At 45.9% G+C, this 19995-nt stretch overlaps 1 protein-coding gene and 1 long non-coding RNA gene across 2 annotated transcripts; one reads left to right on the top strand and one right to left on the bottom strand.

The window, feature by feature from the left end:
* Positions 1-6941: 6941 nt before the first annotated feature.
* LOC136450322 (uncharacterized) lies at positions 6942-12719 on the top strand. The gene is made up of 3 exons (XR_010758311.1): positions 6942-7196; positions 12271-12405; positions 12586-12719. It is a non-coding gene; the product is annotated as an uncharacterized lncRNA (long non-coding RNA).
* On the bottom strand, positions 7417-19434 carry LOC136450321 (ABC transporter B family member 5-like). The gene is made up of 12 exons (XM_066450720.1): positions 19046-19434; positions 13257-13311; positions 12554-12729; positions 12200-12421; positions 11873-12111; positions 11199-11724; positions 10846-11119; positions 10079-10712; positions 9765-9993; positions 9269-9535; positions 8926-9189; positions 7417-8281 (listed from the first exon to the last, which is right to left on the bottom strand). Exons 1-12 carry the CDS (start codon positions 19346-19348, stop codon positions 7643-7645), a joined length of 3828 nt encoding a protein of 1275 aa, XP_066306817.1. The 5' UTR covers positions 19349-19434; the 3' UTR covers positions 7417-7642.
* Between the last annotated feature and the right edge of the window lie 561 nt (positions 19435-19995).

Genomic DNA, 19995 nt, shown 5'->3' with positions numbered 1-19995 from the left:
TGGTGGCTTCCCATCACTGGCTACGCCCCTCTCTGATCGGATTAGGGTTTAGATGTCGGTGGGGAGCTCGGCTCAGGTCAACCTCGTGATAAGAGCCGCCGGCCCCACCTCTTTTTATAGCGCAGGGTGACAGGGGCCCTCCAGCCATGACGGGCTGGGCGCCCCCGATCAGGGCGCGAATCAAAGGCCCAACTGGGGCGTTCGGTCCAGTTAGGTTAGAGATCAATCTAACAATCTCCCCCTTAATCTCTTTCCATCTTTCACTTTCATATCATTTACTTTTGTTCATTCCATTACAGATTAGCGCATAGAGCATGTCTCATCGTCACGGTCTATTGCCGATAGATTTAACAGCTACAACACACTACTCTGTTCTGAAATAGATACTTATCTTTGAGCCTTTTTTGTCTAGGAATTATAGGCTTTCCCTTAAACCCATACCGGCTACATGTTCTCTGAACACGTTGGGTGGTAAGCCTTTTGTATGCGGATCCACGAGCATCTTTTCTGTTCTTATATGCTCAAGACTTATAACATGATCCCGGACTTTATCTTTCACAACATAATACTTTATGTCAATGTGTTTGGCAGCACCACTTGACTTATTGTTGCGAGCATACTGTACTGCTGAAATATTATCGCAATATAACTTAAGTGGTCTATAGATGTCGTCAACCACCTTCAAACCAGGTATGAACTTCTTTAGCCAGTTGAAAGCTCCTTGTGTGGTTTTGGTAATTGAGTGACAACCTAGGTGGACTAATTGTGTTTATGTGAGATACACAGGTGATTAGTCCATAGATACATGTGTGTGAGCAACATATGCCATGAAGGTGAAAATGGCTTAGAGATGTTGCAAAGCTCACACATGTGATGATGAAGGAGCTCATTGCACATGAGACATGACATTGAGTCATGTGATCAAAGGTGGACAAGATCAAGACATGACTTGGCTTGATGGACCAGTTGTAAGCGTGAAGGGCAAGTCGGAGGCTTTGGAGCGATGGATCGCGTGGCGGTGAAGCTTGAGCAAGACTTGACGCCGATGGACGAAGGCAACGGTGAAAAGCAAGTGAAGTCAAGATCGATGAACCAATATGATCACGTGATGATATGAAGTGGATCATATCATTGTTGATCGTGTTGGTGCATGTGTTGCATCGACATTGGAGGAGATGGAATGGAATGCGTAAGGCAAAGGTACAACCTAGGGCATTTTATTTCACCGGTCATAGGTGTGTAGAGAAGTTTATGACCGAGTTTAGGATAGATGGCCGTACTATCAAGAGGGGCAAACTTGTTTGCATATCGGTCATCTAGTGCTACTCGAGTGATCTAACTTTGCATCGTCGCTAGGATCGAGTGGCATGGCAAGTTGAGTGGCTAACACTCTTGAAAATGTTTGTGAAAATATGCTAACACATGTGCACAAGGTGATACACTTGGTGGTTGGCACATTTGAGCAAGGATGAAGAAGATCGAGTTGAAAATGAGTTAGTCGCGCTGGTTACAGAGCTACCGGACACGTCTGGTATTTGGCGACGTACTCAGCGACCGGACACGTCTGGTCGCCACACCGGACGCGTCCGGTGTGAATCAACAAAATCGGTGTTCGGTGGAACAGTTGATCGAACGCTGGCAGCGTCCGGTCCGGTGTGACCGGGCGCGTCCGGTCATCCGTGGGTGCTTACTGTACTCGACTGGACGTTGAGACTCAGCGTTCAGTCAGTTTCTAACTGACGCGTCTAATCGGCCCTGGAGGCTTACTGGACTCGACCGGACACAGCGGCTGAGCGTCCGGTCATTTCGAACTGTGCGTCCAGTCGTCTTGTTAGAGAGCCGTTGGAGGCAACAGTGGGACACGTGGCTGTCTGGCAGCTACCGGACACGTCTGGTATAGCGACCGGACACGTTCGATATTCACGATCGGTGCGTCCGGTGCAGTGTCCGGTGCCGTGTCCGGTCGACCCGAAAAACGCCCAGTGAAGGGGTAACGGCTAGTTTAGCCCATGGGGCTATAAATAGAAATGGTGGTCGGCCTTTGGCCATAAGCTGAGCACACTAGAGCCTTGGTGGCTTGTGTAGTAGTGCTTGGGAGCCCTCCATCTCACATACACTTGATAGTGATCATTCGATTGTGTGAGAGAGCGATTCTAGTGCGATTGCATCGTGAGGTTGCATCAAGTGGTACTAGGTGATCGAATTGCAAGCCGGTGGTGCTTGTTACTCTTGGAGGTTGCGACCTCCTAGATGGCTTGATGGTGGTCTCCATCGAAGCCCGCAAGAAGCTTGTGCGGCGCTCCGAAGAAGTGCTTTGTAAGGGGCATTGTGCTCGCCCCGCGGGAGCCGCGAAGAGCAACTCTAGTTGAGCGTGTCATTGAGCTACCCTCACTTTCGGGGTAGGTTCTTGCGGTGCCCGACGTGCGGGCTTGGTGGGTGATGCCAATTAGCCGCCGAACCACCAAGTGAGCAGTCGACACAACGGGGACGTAGTGTGTTGGCAAGCACGTGAACCTCAGGAGAAAATCACCGTGTCAACCTAGTTCTTCCTGTTGGTTTGCAATCCCCTTACATAAGCTTGTGATTACTTTTATATACATTGTGCTTGTGTAGTTGCTCTTGTAATTAGTTGGCTTGTGTAGCTCACTAGTTACCTTCTTGCTTGTGTAGCATAGAAGTAGCTCCCTTGCGTGGCTAATTTGGTTTGTGTAACCTTGTTAGTCACTTTGCTTAGTTTGTGTAGCTAAGTATTTACGCTCTCTAATTTGGCATTGGTTGCCTTGTTATAGAGCACTGCTAGTGAGCTTAGTTGGCTTTGTGCTTTTGCTTACTAGTATGTGTAGGAGCTCCCTCATTGCTTGAAATACTAGTGGCATAGGTTTGTGTGACCTTGCTCCTAGGATTCGTTATGTGAGCTTTATTTAGCCCGGCACCTTTGTTGCTTAATTAGTATCTTTGGAAGGTGCTAGAGAACATAGATAGAGGGGTGTAGTCTTGGCTAGACCGATAGTCTTAATTCCGTACTTGTTTCGGTTAGCCGACGCAATTAATTTTAGAAAGGACTATTCACCCCCCTCTAGTCTGCCATCTCGACCCTTCACCAGTTCACCTGCCCCGTTGCCTCATAACACGCTACAAACTTGGCATACATTGTGGATGATATAGTGACGGTTTGTTTTGAACTTTTCCATGAAATAGCTCCCCCTGCGAGACTGAATACATATCCAGACGTAGATTTTCTATCATCTCCCGCATAATCAGAATCTGAATACCCCACTATATGGAGTGAATTAGATCTTCTATACGTCATCATGAGGCCTTTTGTTCCTTGCAAATAACGTAAGACTTTCTTTATTAATTTCCACTGTTCTATTCCAGGATTGCTCTGGAATCTGCCAAGTAACCCGGTAACAAATGCCAAGTCAGGGCGCGTACATACTTGAGCATATTGCAAGCTTTCGATAGCTGAAACATATGGAACCACTTTCATTTGATCGATCTCATATTGGTTCCTAGGGCATTGAAAATCCCCATATCTGTCGCCCTTGACTATAGGAGCAGGTGATGGACTATATTTGTGCATACTGAATTTCTTTAAGATTTTCTCTATGTATGCCTTTTATGACAGTCCTAATACCCCTTTACTTCTATCTCGGTGAATCTCGATCCCTAGAATGAACGAAGCTTCACCAAGATCTTTCATATCAAATTTTAAGGACAAAAACTTCTTTGTCTCTAGTAGTAGACTGACATCACTACTAGCAAGTAAGATATCATCCACATACAGGACAAGGAAGATGAACTTCCCATTCTTAAACTTTGTATAGACATAATTGTCCTCTACATTCTCTTTAAACCCAAAATTCCTTATTGTCTGATCAAACTTCAAGTACCACTGTCTTGAAGCTTGTTTTAATCCATAAATAGATTTCTTTAGGTGGCATCCTATTCATTCTTTTCCTTCCATGACAAAACCTTTCGGTTGTGCCATGTAAACACTTTCCTCCAAGTCCCCGTTGAGAAATGCCATCTTTACATCCATCTGATGTAATTATAAATCGTAATGTGCCACTAATGCCATTATAATTCTGAAAGAATCCTTACATAAGACTGGATAAAAAGGTTTCATTGTAATAAATCCCTTCTCACTAATGCCAAATTGCTCATCCTTAGTATATGCTCTCGTATGCCACCATTACCTGAGTACCACTCTGTCACCAGCTACTTTATCAATTGGGTAGCATATGTCTTTAAAGAGCTAGTGAACTAATTCTTTATTCTTTCGAGATACTCGGTGATGGTGTCACACTCTGGGATTGAGCCCACAATTACAAGCTCAATCATGTTTTTTATCACAGCAAAACACTTCTTGTTGGTAGTGACCCACTTCCTATGCTCAAGGTTATAGGACATTCTTTAAGATGCAAAATCCCTCTCTCTGGTTGCCCAAGCGGCATCAACCTCGTTTGTCTTCCTTACTGGTGCCACAGGCTCTGTGGGACACGGTGTGGTGACTACTCAGTCCACCTCAGCTAAGATGAAGGCCAGGTTGATCTTTTTCTTCCACTCAATATAGTTATCACCTTTGAGAGTGGAGATTTCTTTGATATAACTCATCAAGTTGTATACGTCTGAAAACACAATTCAAATAGAGTGAGAACATAAATAATAACAATAACAATTGCATGCCTTAGTTTCAACGTTGGTCAAAATTAAAACATACAATTGTTCTCTACACTAATTCTACATCACCGTTGGACAGAAATAGAATTAATGCATGGCAAAAATTATTATAATATTGCCATTAATCAACGTTGGTCAGAATAATAACAATATTATAATCAATTAAAACATATCCATCTTCAAAATTAAATTCTCCCGTTGGTTCGAATTTAATAATGAAAATAACATATTTAAATACGCAGCGAAAAATAATTCAATTTAGTGAATTTTACCCACAGGAAAATTCTTTTTTTCTATTTTCTTTAAGCCATTAATCAATTTCTAGGAAATAAAACTTTTACTGGGAAAAAAAACAAAAAATATGCATTTCTTTACTGTTCCTTCGGCCCGACCATGAATTCGGCCCGGCCCAGCTCTGCTTGCGCGCGCGCTGTGCTTCCCAGGCCGCAACATGGGCCTGGGCCGCCAAAGCCGCGCGGCCGCACACGCTCGCCTGGGCCGATCACTGGCCCGATCACGCTCGACCGTTCATCTAGCATCGGACGGTCGCGCGTCGACTTCGGACGGAATAAACCGACGCCGCGCGCCCCAGGGTAAACCCTAATTCATTTTCTATTGTTCTCTCTCTCTTCGCCTCGCTCCGCTCTCTTCTCAGCGCAGGCAGCAGCCAGTGTAGCAAGCAGCGGCGGCGACCGAGCGACTGGCGCCGTTGCCGGCCCCTTCGCCGGTGCGCGCGCTCCCCACGTGGGTGAGCGCGCCGCCGTCGAGCGGACTAGCAGCAGCACCCTCTTCCCCTCGGTGAGGAGTTCCCGAAACCCCAAAACCCTAGATCACCCGTCCTCTTCTCCACCTTCTTTCTCTCAGCCTCACGAGCACGCGCCCGGCAGCGGTACAGTGGTGAGGTTTTCCATTTCCCCTTCCCCTTTTCTCATTGATTGTTTTCGTCTTTTCTTCTCGGATCTATCCGATTTGTACCTTTTCTTTTCGGATCTATCCGATTTCTATCTTTTCTTTTCAGATCTATCCGATTTCAGGGTTAGGGATGAGGATCAAAGTAGGGTTAGGGTTAGGGTACATTGTTAGGGTTGCACTGTTGTTCTTTTCCCGAATTGATTGCGGGTTTTAGGGTTCGATTTAGATGTGAAGCCGAGCCCTCCTTCTTCTTTCTTTCACCCAGTTAGGGTTAGGGTTCAACCGAACCCTCTGTTCTTTTCTCAGATCCGAACGGATCTAAACTGATAAGCTAGATCTATACCTAAACCTTGCGTTGGTACCATTGTTATACTTATAGAATCACTAGGAGTATAGATCTAGCTGGGTACAGTGGTTCTATACGGGATAAAGAACGTAGTACATCCTAATGCATGTAGAACTAGAGAGACAGGGATGGAAGGGAGAGTGTGCTGAACCTGACACCGCAGAGGGAGAAGGTTCAGCGGACGTCATCAGGTTCGTTGGTGATGTCTGCGCACGGGCAGTGACGATCGGTGAAGAGGACGGTGAAGACATCGACGTCGATGGAGCGGGCGACGCGGCTAGTGGCTTCCCGTCACTGGCTGCGCCCCTCTCTGATCGGATTAGGGTTTAGATGTCGGTGGGGAGCTCGGCTTAGGCCAACCTCGTGATAAGAGCCGTCGGCCCCCATCTATTTTTATAGCGTAGGGTGACAGGAGCCCTCCAACCATGGTGGGCTGGACGCCCCCGATCAGAGCGCGAATCAAAGGCCCAACTGATCGTTGGGTCCAGTTAGATTAGAGATCAATCTAACACATGAAAGACAGGAACTGTGATGGCACATGCCATACTAAGCCTAGGCGCCTGGCATCAGTCACCGATCACCATAACTATTAGCAAGCAAATAGGTGATGTTTCTTGAGTAGCAGACTGGCAGCACTTTATGCTTAATTTAACCAAACCAATAATTAATGACGCAATTGCAAAAGCATCCAAATATTTAATTATCACACACCTAGATTATAACTTGGACGGGACGGTGATGCTTGCCTGTCCAATCCAGGCGCATCCATGCGCCTCTGCCCTCTGCTGTGCAGGCATGCCGCATGTAGCACAGCGCAGCGCCGTAGGCCGGCGACAGCTCCCTGCACCCGACCCTCCGTGCCGCACTGCCGCCGCTCGTCAGTTCGTGCGACCGTGCCTGCTCACCCCGTTGCCCCGTTCAGTCGCTCAGGCGTTCGGCCGCGCCTGCCCCTTGCGCTTTGTTCGGCCATTTGGGCCTCCTCTGGGCCGTAACCCGCCAAGCGAGAGATGGGACCAGGTAATATAAGCCGTTGATTTTGTTTTCGGACGGTAGAATGGGAAAGGCACGCGGCGCCGTCGCTATGGAACGGCGGCGGCGGTTGTGTCTTCGCTGGTGGGGAGCGGAAAGGAAGCGAGGCGGCTCCCTGAAGCCAGCAGCCAGGTATGGCGGCCGCGCCAGCGGGCGTACGGCCGTCCCATCTAGGCTAGCGTCGGTTGGATCGTGACGACCAAAATGGGACCTCGGTGCACGAAAGGTATGCCGGTTTAAGTTCTGGACCTGAATTTTTGGTTTGAACAAATTCGCTGACGGGTAGCTTCATTTGATCCGAACTTATTCTTTCCAATGCGTGCAAAGCTGTACTGCATTTGGCATGTAGCCATATGCTCAGGCGCCTCGCGTGAATTTGGGGATCTGGAATAGCAGAAATGCTTCTGCTCGTCGACTAAATATTAATAGTTCAGTGATTAGGTCGATTTGTTTTCCTTTTCACCATTAATTTATTGATAATCCAGTGCACTACAGCATATGAAATACGTGATGCCAATGCTATCTTTGTATGGAGTTTGAGACCCTGACCTATTACAAACCAGAAGTACGAATTGATAAGTTTTACATGGATTTGTTTCCGTTGCATGACTACCTACTACTGCAAATGCTCCCCTTGTAATACCAAATAATCCATCAAAGCCCCCTATATCCTTATGCTGACTTCGAGTGCAGTTCTACCAGCGATGCATAAACTCCACCCTTGCCCACGAGGTATTCATGCTTTCCCTTCTCAGCAACTTTACCATCTTTGATGACTACAATCATATCTGCCCCTTTGATTGTAGACAGTCGGTGCGCCACAACAACGGTGGTCCTGCTGACCATCACTTGGTCTAACGCATCTTGAACAGTACGCTCAGCTTCAGCATCCAGGGCACTTGTTGCCTCATCGAGTAGAAGTATTCTTGGGCCCTTCAAGATGGCCCTTGCAATAGCAACCCGTTGTTTTTGCCCTCCTGAGAGCTGTGTTCCTCTCTCGCCGACAATAGTGCTATATCCTTGAGGCAAGCTAGATATAAGCTCATGAGCATTAGCTGCCTTGGCAGCAGCAACAATCTCGGCCTCTCTTACTTCTTGTTTTCCATATGCTATGTTGGCATGAATTGTGTCGTTGAAAAGTACAGGTTCTTGGCTCACTAATCCCATTTGGTCTCTTAACCAACTCAGCCTTAGTTTTTTAAGTTCTGTTCCATCTAGTGAGATTGTGCCAGAATCTGGGTCATAGAATCGCTCGAGCAAAGCAATTATTGTTGACTTACCACTACCACTCTCTCCAACAAGTGCAACAGTCTGCATATGATAATTGATTTTAAATTCATCAGTACAGATCATAGAGGAAAATGTGAAAACTAGAATTAATTCCCATTCTTTTTTAGGCTCATTTTCATTGACCGGAAGTATCCAGCACTCCAGTTGTTCTTGTCCCATTGAATGACATGTACATCAATAAAATAAATTCAAAGAGTAAGAAGCAGGTATTGCGGGCAATCGAGCATTCTAAAGAGATAGAAGAGCATGGAAAAAACCCTTAATTCATAGTAAATCTTTTTTGTTACTTTCATCTCATATTGTCTGCCTTTTGTACTCCTTGTGAAATTGGAGTTTGACCTTGAAATTTTGCAGAGTGCTAAATGAATTTTGTACCACCTGTACACAACTTTTGTGAAACTTATCTTAAGGATTAAGATGAATTGAACACTCATTACCTGAGCAAAGTAGCAAACAGTTATTGTATTTGTAGCCAATATCTGATATTTTCCTATTATACATTTATACTGTTGTTGAAATTAAGCTGCTCAAGAATTGCCATGACGCTTTTGTGAACTGTTAAGTGTCTCGCATGGTCTAACTTGGTACTAACCTAGCAAGATCAACTACCCCCTCTAGTCAAACAACTTATGAAGTAACTATGACAAGCATCAAGCAAACAATACCTTTCTGGCTGGAATGGCCAAAGTAATGTCGCTGAGCACTTGGACGTCTGGGCGGGATGGGTATTTGAAGCTTACATGGCTGAAATCTATGTTGCCATCAACTTTTTCTAGAATTACGCCTTCATCACTAGTCGAGTTGATTTTAGACCTCCTGTCTATAATAGCTAGTATGGAAGTTGTGGATTCCTGGGCTTTTGTTGAATCTGTTGCCATTGCACTTGTTTGGGAAATTCCAAAAGCTGTGAAAATCAAAGCAAAATAGACCTGCCAGTTACCAGATTAAGTTAGTTAGTCACTGAACAAAATGTCGTTATTTAAATGATCCCAAATGTGTATCCCTTACCCTAAAAACGTCTTTAAAAGTTGATTTTCCTTCATGTACGAACAGTGCACCAACATAGAAACAAAGAGCATATGTGAGATACATCATTAAGTTTGAGAAACTGAAACCAAGGCCTCCAACCATTCCACTTCTAATGCCCTGTTTCATTGAAGCTTGGCATTTTTGGATGTATGATGTAATTACCCTCTTCTCTGCACAGAAAGATGCTACAGTTCGAATACTACTAATTGCCTCAGTTACGACTTGACTTGCATCTTCATACATCACCTGTTCCAATTAGTTGTTAGGTGAAACTTTTGATAAGACATTAAATCTTACTTGAGTTTTGTTAACTGTAAACTTTAAAATATATCTAGAGTTATTAATATTATATGAAAAACTGTATGATGTCTAAAAAGATTGCACATATTCATCTATTTTGAAAAGTATCAGGTGTGCTTTGCTTTTTTAAACATAAAGACGATTAGGTTCACTGCAGGAAATTCAATATTTTCACCTTAGCATCTTCACTGAACCCTTTCAAGAATTTCACTTGAATATAATTTTGTGAGCCCATTACAGGAATCACACATATGACGATCAGCGTGAGCTTCCAGTCAGAAGCAAATGCTATGGAAAAACCAGCTACTAGTGTTACTATACACTGCACTAGTATGGCCAAGTTATCTCCGACGAGGCGTCGGATGTTCAAAGCATCAATATAGAGTCTCGCGCCAAGTGCCCCACTATAAAACGAAACAGTAAAATTGATGTCCAAACAGTTGTAGAAAAAATTAAGAAATTTGGAAAAAAATGTTTAAGTAGCCAAACCTAGAATTTGAAGGGTCATCAAACCAAGCAACTTCTTGATGCACTATGCTCTGGAAAGACAAAGAGCGGACACGTTGTATAAGTTTCCCACCAGCGACCCCAAATAGAAAGTATTCCAGTTGGATTGAAATCAGGGCAATGACTGCGAACAGAAGGCACATCAGTGCCCAAAACCGAGAATCTTTTCGAAGTTGGTGTGGTGGATAGTAGAAACTTCTTATACCACCAGACATCATTATACTGAACGATGGGAACATAAGACCATGCACAAAGGCAGCTATAGCAGCTAATAGGAGAACTGGTGCTTCTGGCTTATTAAGTTTGAATAGTCGTCCAATTGGTGCTTTCTTAGGAGCCTTACTATCACTAGATTCCTGGTGTTCCTGTCTGTCTATAGAAACTTGCTTGTTCAATTCTTCAGACAGCCCAGTGGATTTTGTGGAGGAATGATGTCCTTTGTTCCTGGGAGAATCTCTGTCTATTGATTGTTCCAAAGATAAACTTCTACTTTTATATATTGAACCTGACACATCAGTATTTGGAACCTCATGCCTTTCTTTAGCATGTGCCTGTTGTAACCTAATAAGCTGAGAATAAGCTCCATCAGGATCCTTAATCAGCTTGTCATGGACACCTGTATGACATGTCAATTGATTAACTGGTTCCAAAAAACTGAATTGAACTACCTCTACTTTTTTCACACTGATTGATTGCTTCTAAATAAAGATTAAAAAAACCAAAGTAACTGGTGTCGAAGAGTCACTTACCTCGTTCAACTACTTTCCCTTGATGAACTACTGCTATGCAGTCTGCACTCCTGATGGTGCTCAGGCGGTGGGCAACAATGAGTGTAGTTCTCCCTACCATGATCCTATTTAGTGCTTCTTGAACTACCCTTTCAGACTCTACATCTAAAGCACTTGTAGCTTCGTCCAAAAGAAGGATTTTTGGATTTTTGAGGATTGCTCTTGCGATGGCAATCCTTTGCTTTTGCCCCCCAGAAAGCTGAGAACCACGTTGACCAACCATTGTCTCGTATGCCTGTATGAGGTGGAAGACAAGATATTAATTGCCAGAAACTTGAGTAAGATACATAAATAAGTAGTGTTTCTCAAAGTACATCAGGCAGCTTTTCAATGAAGGTTGCTGCATTTGCAAGCTCAGCTGCTTTCTTGATCTCTTCGATTGTAGCATCCGCTTTACCATAGGTTATGTTATCCTTGATGGAGGTCATAAAAAGCAATGGTTCTTGGCTGACAAGACTTATCTTTCCTCTTAACCATTGGAGCTGCAGACTTTTGATGTTCACTCCATCTACCAACACTTCACCAGCCTGTGGGTCATAAAATCTCTCCACCACACTAATCACTGTTGATTTACCACTTCCACTCTCCCCGACTATAGCCATTGTGGTACCATTAGGTACTTGCAGGCACAGGCCATCAAGTATCAACTGCTCAGGCCTTGCAGGGTACCTAAAGAACACATCCTTGAGCTCAACATCTCCTTCGATATCTTCTAATACTATTCCAGAAGTGTCGGTAATGTCAATATTTGGTTTTCTGTTGATAATTTCAAACAATCTTTGTGCTGCAGACTGCCCTTCTGCAATTGCAGAAATAGATGGTGATGCATTACCTATAGCCCTGTTCCCAAATAATCAAACCTTAATGTCAAAATCCAAAAATGATTATGTTATTTTTTTCAAATATCAATTCATTTTCAATCAAAGAGTCTAACAGTACTTTTTTACTATCATTTATTACATATGTAGTTCACAGTTAGAAAACTCACATTGAGCCAGTTAAAATTGCAAATACGATATTGAGGACTTGCCCTCCAGTATATCCTTTGCCGATGATTAACTTGGCGCCATACCAGAAAGCTAGAGAGTAATTGCAGAAGACAACAAAAAATATGCAACCTACTCCAAGACCAGTGACGATCCCTTCCATGAGAGTAGCCTTGTATGCCTTTTTTATGTGATTATTGTACATTGCAATTGCTTTCTTCTCACCATTGAAAGATACAACCTGTTTTTGAGATGTTATTGATATTGAATAGTTACAAACACCTATTGTCAGCATTAATTTGTATTTAAAAAATATTAGAATCACCCACTGTTCTTATTGCTCCAATGGTTTGCTCGACAATATTCCCTGCATCATCATATGATTCTTGCCTCTTTCGAGATATTTGAGCTCGCAATCGGGAGACTGTCGCAAAGGATAAAATGCTTGGAGGTATGCACGCGAGCACAACAAGGGCCAGCATCCAGCCTCTAATGAATCCAATGATAAAGCCACTGATGAAAGTCGTCAAAAGCTGTATGTACTTCCCTACCTTAACATGAGAAGTCAGTTCTTTAGTGTTCTACATAAGGCCTTTTTCCTTATGTTCTAGACATAAAAGACCCTTTACTGGAAATTAGACATACTTTTTGCTTCTTTTGTCAAAGTAATAATGAATTGTTACCTTCTCACCGAGGGCGTCTTGGATGAGTACAGTGTCCGCGGACATTCTTGAAGTTGCTTCTGCAGTTGTCATCTCCACGTCAAAGAATGCAATGTCTTGCCTCAGAACAGCTTCAAGGTATAACGATCGCAGCCGTGTTGACTGCCTTTCTCCAGCCACCGTCCAGCATGACACCTCTGGAGCAGGTAAATGTTTCAGCCAATCGTTGGGGATTCTGCTAATCCAACTAAACAGAGTTCTCATTTTTAGCTGCTACAAAGTTCATTCTCTTCCTGGCTGAAGAAGTAAGCTGAATTAGCCACAGTTTGTTTGTTTCTGATTGTAGCAAACCCCTTGCCATCTTTTCATGCTTGAAACCATCGAAGTTGTAGTGTCTATGATTTGATACTAATGTGAATAACTGAAAAATATCGGAACCTTAGCAAATACTTCAAGTTGTGACAGTGGGAATAGCCAAGCATTCCATTGGTGCCACTTGGCAGTGACCATTTTGTGCTCGTGGGATATTTGTGAATGGGCTACCATAACGAAACATGCCGTTTTCTTTGTTTGAGGTTTTACTACCATATATATGTGACTCATCAGGAACGCCAGCTATTTCAATTCCTATTCTTTAGCTATTGGACATCATTTATTCATTATAGTTACGTGCACGTGTAGTCCAAGTCCAATATATATAGTATATATTTATTTATATACTCACGGAGGAAGGAAGAAACTGCTGTTCCGATTCCCAGGTAGATGTAGTACATGATAACCTGGAGAAAAGCACCTTGTTATGTATTACATTTCAAATAGTGAAGCTTCAAAAAAGAAAATTCAAATAGTGCGGGCTTGTTTGATACTTAAGGAGATGGGCACATACTTGTGTAGTGTTTAGTTGCCATAATCAGTTATAATAGAGTGAGTCTGTGGAGTGTGGGACTTGCCTCAACACACACAAAAAGAAGCTTTTGTGCATGTTCGTTGCAAAACAAACAAACAGAAACAAAGGAAGCTGTATTTCCATTCCAACTATATATTATTCCTAAATTTATGCAGCAGTTATATATATTGGATGATTTTTGTATATGGACTTGCTAGCGCCACCGGGGTGCTAGTGTCGGATGCTGCCCACGCAGCGAGCAAGCGAGCGCCCCAGCAGCAAGCACGTGCCGCCAGACCGCGCGTGGGGATCGTTCGTGCCCTCTCCCGCTTTCTACACAAATCCCATATGCAACACCCCAATCTAGTTTTGAAAATGTTCAAATGCAACACTTACAACATACAAAAAAAAAAAGATAGATTAAACACTTGAAACATGTGTCTGATACATTGGTAAAAACACTTGAAACCATTGTAAACATATGCAACATCTAGATAAAACACTTGCAACATATATGTGAAACATATGCAACATCCAGATAAACACACTTGCAGCATATGTCTGAAAAGCTGATGAAACATTGGGAACAGAAGTTTGCAACATACGTGTACCACCATTGCAACATATGCATTATCCCGATCTATTTTTGCAACATCTGTATGCTGGGAACTGAAGCACTTGAAATATAGGCTTACACCATGTCTGAAAACGCCTGAAACAAAACATAGCGTCGGCGGCGGCCACGACCTACCTTATGGGAAACTGCGGTCATGCAAGCCTCCCCTTCCCGCCGATGGCGCGAGGTAGATGGGGGTGCAGGCGCATGCCACCCCTGCCTCCTCTTCTACGATGGGTAGGTGGATGGTGGCGCGGTCTGAATGGTGGCGCGGCACGGGCGCGCAAAAGCAGCGTGGGAAGGGGCCAGGTGTGGCACCGCCGCGCTAGAGAAGGCCGCGGCGGGCACCCCTGCTATAGAGAAAGCGAGTGGCGCTATTCTTTTTTTTTTTTGAGAAGCCGTGAAACAATGAGGCGTGTGGAGTGGAGTGGGGCAAGCGCCATCGGTTAGAATAAACCTTATATTTTAAACTACATATAATTTCTTAATAAATCTCTCTTGGATGGCCTTGCTCAGATCCCGTTGTTTCTTCCCGTCTGCATCTTTCGAATTGGGTTGTTTTTGCAGCCTGTTTGGTTCTACTTTGGAACTAAAAACGACAATTATAAATTCCAGTGAAACCCATGCCACGACCTATAGGAGATTTCTAGCCTGAAAATCGAAAGATGAATTCTTTTTGTTACTACTTCATTCGTTTCAAATTATAAGACGGTTTTAGCTTTTCTAGATACATTGTTTAAACTATGTATGTAGTGATAAACATAGTGTATATTATCTAGAAAAATCAAAATGAGGCCAGAGTCATCTCTGACCCCTTCCTCCTGCCTTAGTCACACGATACTCGCAAAACCCACGACCTCTCCCCGTCACGACCCCCGGAAGGGATGGGGGAGGTCGAGCGTAGCTAGGCGCGCCTGCTCTGACAAGAGCAAGCATGCCGCACTGACCCCGCAAGTACCGAGGGGACAGCAGTCATCTCGGCCCGGTCAGACTCCATCCCTGTGCCATACCGCACCACGGTGGCAACGGGTACGACAGTCACTGTCCAAATACGAACCAACTAGATGCTTGTACGATCCCATTCACCATAACAAGGGACTCGATGAAGAGGCCATCCAGACCGATAGAGCACCCTGACCTCGACGATCGGGGTCATGGCTCTCAGTCCCGTAAAGCCACCAGGCGAACGACGGCGCGGGGCAGTTACCTACTTTGGGTACGGCGCCCCTGGGGACCAGGAGCGATGACGGAGGGCACGACGGACACCGCGTTGCACAGGATGGCTGACGAATCATCATCGAGGCTACAATGCCGCCATGGTTGCACAGTAGCGCCACGCCACACCCCTGTCGCAACGCGGCCAGAAGACCATGATGATAGCCACGACCGGACATGCACCAGAAGATGGCGTAGCTTGCATGGAAAATTATTTAGGACCTCCCTCAGGCTCTCGACCCTTCGGTCGGGAGAACCTCCTGCTTTGTATGCGCCCTGGCCCCGAACTCTATATAAGGGCAGTCAGGGCACCCTCTCCAGACATTCTGAATCCTCTACCATTTCATTCATCCACCATTGTAGTAGGGCTCCCGGAGCTTCCTTTCGGGCAGCCCTTTGCCTAGCATAGGACCTTCCATCTCTTCCATCATTCTCGCACCCCCCATTATAAGAACTTCAGAGCATTCAAGCGAGGAACACGCACTCGATCATCTCTGAGACTGGACGTAGGGCTCCGGCCTGAACTAGTATAAATCCTCATGTCTACTGGATGCTATCATCGTCTTCTTATAGCAGCGCGACAATCGATTAAGTTTACTAGTCCGATTTACAAAACACATATAGTTGCCGCGCCAGGTAGGGGACAGTCGCGCACTCTCGATTGTTGAAGGAAGCGATGGCTCCTCGCACCGCCAGTGGACTCGCTCGTGGAATGGCCAACGGCGGCCACATCCACCACAAAAACTACGAGCCCGTCGGCGTCAAAGGGCCAGCGCCCGTGTCCGCCTACAGTCGCGGCTCAGACCTCCACCCTAGAAATCTGGATCCTGTGGCCCACAGCGGGCACACTCTTGGAACTCCCCTCGGGGGCTGCATCCTAGAGTTCACCTATCCAGAGGGGCCAGTACCCTTACTCATCACCGGCCGCGGCCAGGTCTCCCGTCCAGGAAACCAAAGGTCCACGACTCACAACGAACTCACTCGGGAAATGGCCTCGTCCGGCCACATCCCTTTGGAGAACCACGTGGTTGACCACCTTCGAGGGCCAACGCCCACTTCCACCTTCGGTTGCAGCCCGGTCCCTCGCCCTGGAGGTCTGTGTCCCGTGACCCATGACGGACATACTCTTGGAACTCCCCACGGGGGCTGCATCCCGGAGTTCACCTGCGTAGGGGGACTAGCGCCCTCTCTCATCACCGGCCACGGCCAAGACTTCCACCCCGGAAGCCTGAGGCCCATGGCTCATGGCAAGCTCACCCGATGAACGGCCCGCGGTGGCCGCATCCTTCTAAGGAATCACAAGATCGCTCGAACCGATGGGTCAACGCTCGTCTTCGGCTACTGCCCAGTTCAGACTCACCACGTGGGGAAACTGGACTCGACGATCGAACCATGCCTTGGACAACGCCTCCACCGTCAGCGGGACGCAACGAGCCGTGGCGCGCACGAGCTGCAGAATCAACTGCCGCCGCATGGCGACGTCACAGGTGATCGGGGGGCTAGCCGGCGCCACGCCACACAAGGCCAGGCCCGGAGCCTAGGTCTGATCCTGCGTAACGGACAAGTCGCGCGAAACATTTCCGCAAACTGTCAGTCGTCGCTTGGATGCACGTGCACCCGAGGAAGCAGGCCCCGCAAGCACACCGCGCGCCGCAACGAGCAGATCGAACCGCGATGCACTCAAAGCCAGCTCCCACAGTGACAGGTCATGACGGCTCCCCGTTGAAAGCGAAAACCACACCTAGAGGCGGAGATGCGGCGGCAACAACGTCGTCGCGCTAGAAGGATTCGAGCTCAGGAACGCACAAGCGCTCTTGGCCAGAAGCTACAACAAGCTAGACACGAAGAAGTCATCCCCGGGGGCTCGCGAGTCCTTCGAGGACGTCAAGCCAGCAGGGACCGGCCTGAGGCAGCCCAAGAAGCCGATCCACGCCAGCTACGACTATTCCGAGCGGTGACGGGGCGTCCCCGTCGACTCACGACCTGGGGGCTACGACGACCTCATCGCAAGCAAGCGCTCGGGGGCTCAACGCGCCCCGAGTTACGACAACCAGATCCGCAACGGCTTTCGACACATGGGTCAGTAACGTTATCTCTAGCTCTAGCCGCTCTGTCCAAACATGTCCACATACACATGTAGGCTCGCCCTCAGCTCCAGAAAATAGCATGTCTGGATTAACTGTATATACAATGGCTAAAGGAGGAAGAGGTAGCACTTAGTACTTGTCGAAACGTCGTCGTTGTTTATAGAGTTCAGAATATGATATCATCACCCATAGATTTATTTTTCAGGTGAGCCGACATCAAACCGAAACGCCGTCAGCTATATATCGCACGTCGTAACCTCTTGTGTTGTACTACTAGTGTTGGACGTACGTAACTGCAGACGGTTTGATTTGATTACGTTCGACTAACTAACGTCGGATCGTTTTAATATGACCTACCAAGGAAAGGGATTATATATCAACATGTGAAAAGAATATGATGAGGGATTTTCAGACCATCGGCCTGGTTGGTTTCTGGGCTGATAGCCTGGTTGATGCTGGTTTGTTGTGAGAGAAAAATACTGTTGGTTGGCTGATAAGCCCTGGCTCAAACCACGAACATGGTGAATGTATGGTGGAAGAATAATGTGGCCCACTAAGCCTGTTTTTTTTGAAAAGGACTTTCAGTTGTGCCTGCCTCATTTTCTCTGTTTTTTGTAAGTAGATTGCTGTAGGTTAACATATATAAGTTTGGTTTGAAATATGGTGGAGAGATTTTTTAGAGAGAGAAGACAATTGCTCTTATTGAATCTATAGCACTTCTCCTATATTTTAGGCAAACACTATTGTACAACTAACTAGTACAAGTAAATTGTTATTTTTGTGATTTATTATTTGTCTTTGTATCATAACATATCAATTTTTTGTCATTGTCTAACTATAGAAACAATTGTAAATTGTTAATTATCTTTATGCCAGTATAGATCTAATTTTATCGAGTTTGTGGTTTTGTGTAACAGGTTTTTTATTCTCATAATTAAAAATTACAGATTATGTCTACGTAAATTACAACAAAGTAAAGCTACAATTTTAGTATAAAATATATGACATAACCGTCTATCGAAAGAAAGCTCCTAATCTATAATACTTGGCCCTTGTTTAGTTTCTTCAAACTCCTGAAAAGTGCACTATGCAAAAAGAAGATTCCCCATCACATCAAACATGCGGTACATGCATGGAGTACTAAATGTAGACGAAATCAAAAACTAATTGCACAGTTTGCTTTAACTTTGCGAGACGAATCTTTTGAGCCTAATTAGTCAATGTTTGGACAATAATTCACAAATACAAACGAAATGCTACAGTAGAGAATCTTTACTATGCAAAGTTGCCTTGGATGGCATACATGTGTAGTTTTTATCAATATATCATGCCAATTAACTAGAGAACCGCCATTAAATATACGCACATGCACACATGCGCTGCATACATGGAGCGTGCATATATCCAGTACTGCTGGACCTTCGTACCTACGCGGCCGGGGCAATTATGAACAAAAAGAGAACGGCGGGGTCAGCGGCTCAGCGCCGGGCCGGTTCCACGCCAGCCTCTCGCCCATCACCGGTAAGTCGGTAACCACCGCGCACGTCATGAGCCGATGAGCGCCCTGGCCGATCCCCACCATCACTAGTCACTAGTGGTAGCTAGCTGGTGCGCCGCGCGCGTGCATGGAACAAACATATATACGTACCAAGCAAAAACCGATTAAACCTGTACACGTACACACACGTAGGCACGTAGTAACAACGTACCTTGCTGACCCGGTGGAGGATGGTGGCGTCGTCGCCGGCGCCGAAGCACTCGATGATGGCGGCGAAGACGACGGTCATGAGCGGCTCCGTCATGCCGTTGGCCACCGCCGCCACCGTGCCGACCGCCATAAGCGCGGCGTCGGTGCGGTCGGCGTACCGGAACATGCCAAGGAACGGCACCAGTTGCTTGTTCGAATTCGTCGTGGCCCCGGCCGCTGCGTGGTCGCTGCCGCCGCCGCGTCCCTCGTTCGTTGTCATCTCGGCATCCTCCTCGCCACCACCGTCTCTCGCTCCCCCAGCCATGAACGAAAGCACCTCCGGCCCTCAGGCCCTCTCTCTCTTTCTGGCTGAAGAATAGCTCTCTTTTGTTGGCACTACTGGTACGGTGCCTCTGCTTGCTGGCCTGTGGCAGCTCTTTGTACCTAGATATATAAGGTGGAGCATTAGCCAGGAGGTTTCCCTTTTGATGGTGAAAGAATCAAGATGCCCAAAAGGAAGGATGAATTAGGCTAATTCTAAATTTTTTGTAACAATTAATCTCTACACTTAACCCACTTCACTCCTTGTTTCTAGAATGCATTTCTATTTTTCTACCGCACAAAAGTTTTGCATCCTAGGTTCTAATCCTACTCTAGCATGTCAATTCTAGGAATGTAAATACATGAAATGAATTGCTCAAATGTAAATGCTCAAAGTAAAGAGAGGGAAAGGAACGCGGCGATGTTTTTCCGAGGTATCGGAGAGTCGCCACTCCCCACTAATCCTCGTTGGAGCACCAGCGCAAGAGTGTAGCTCCCCTTGATCCGCGCAAGGATCAAGTGCTCTCTATGGGTTGATTCTTTGACACTCTGTCGCGGTGAATCGTCCACAACCGCTTACAACTTGACTTGGGTCATCCACAAGCTCTGCCGGATGATCATCAAGCTCCCAATCACCACCGAGCCGTCTAA

This window comes from Miscanthus floridulus, chromosome 5 (genome assembly GCF_019320115.1).
Source record: "Miscanthus floridulus cultivar M001 chromosome 5, ASM1932011v1, whole genome shotgun sequence".
NCBI classification, from domain to species: domain Eukaryota; kingdom Viridiplantae; phylum Streptophyta; class Magnoliopsida; order Poales; family Poaceae; genus Miscanthus; species Miscanthus floridulus.
The sequence above is the reverse complement of the archived record's forward strand: the minus strand, read 5'-3'. Positions and strand labels throughout refer to the sequence as shown.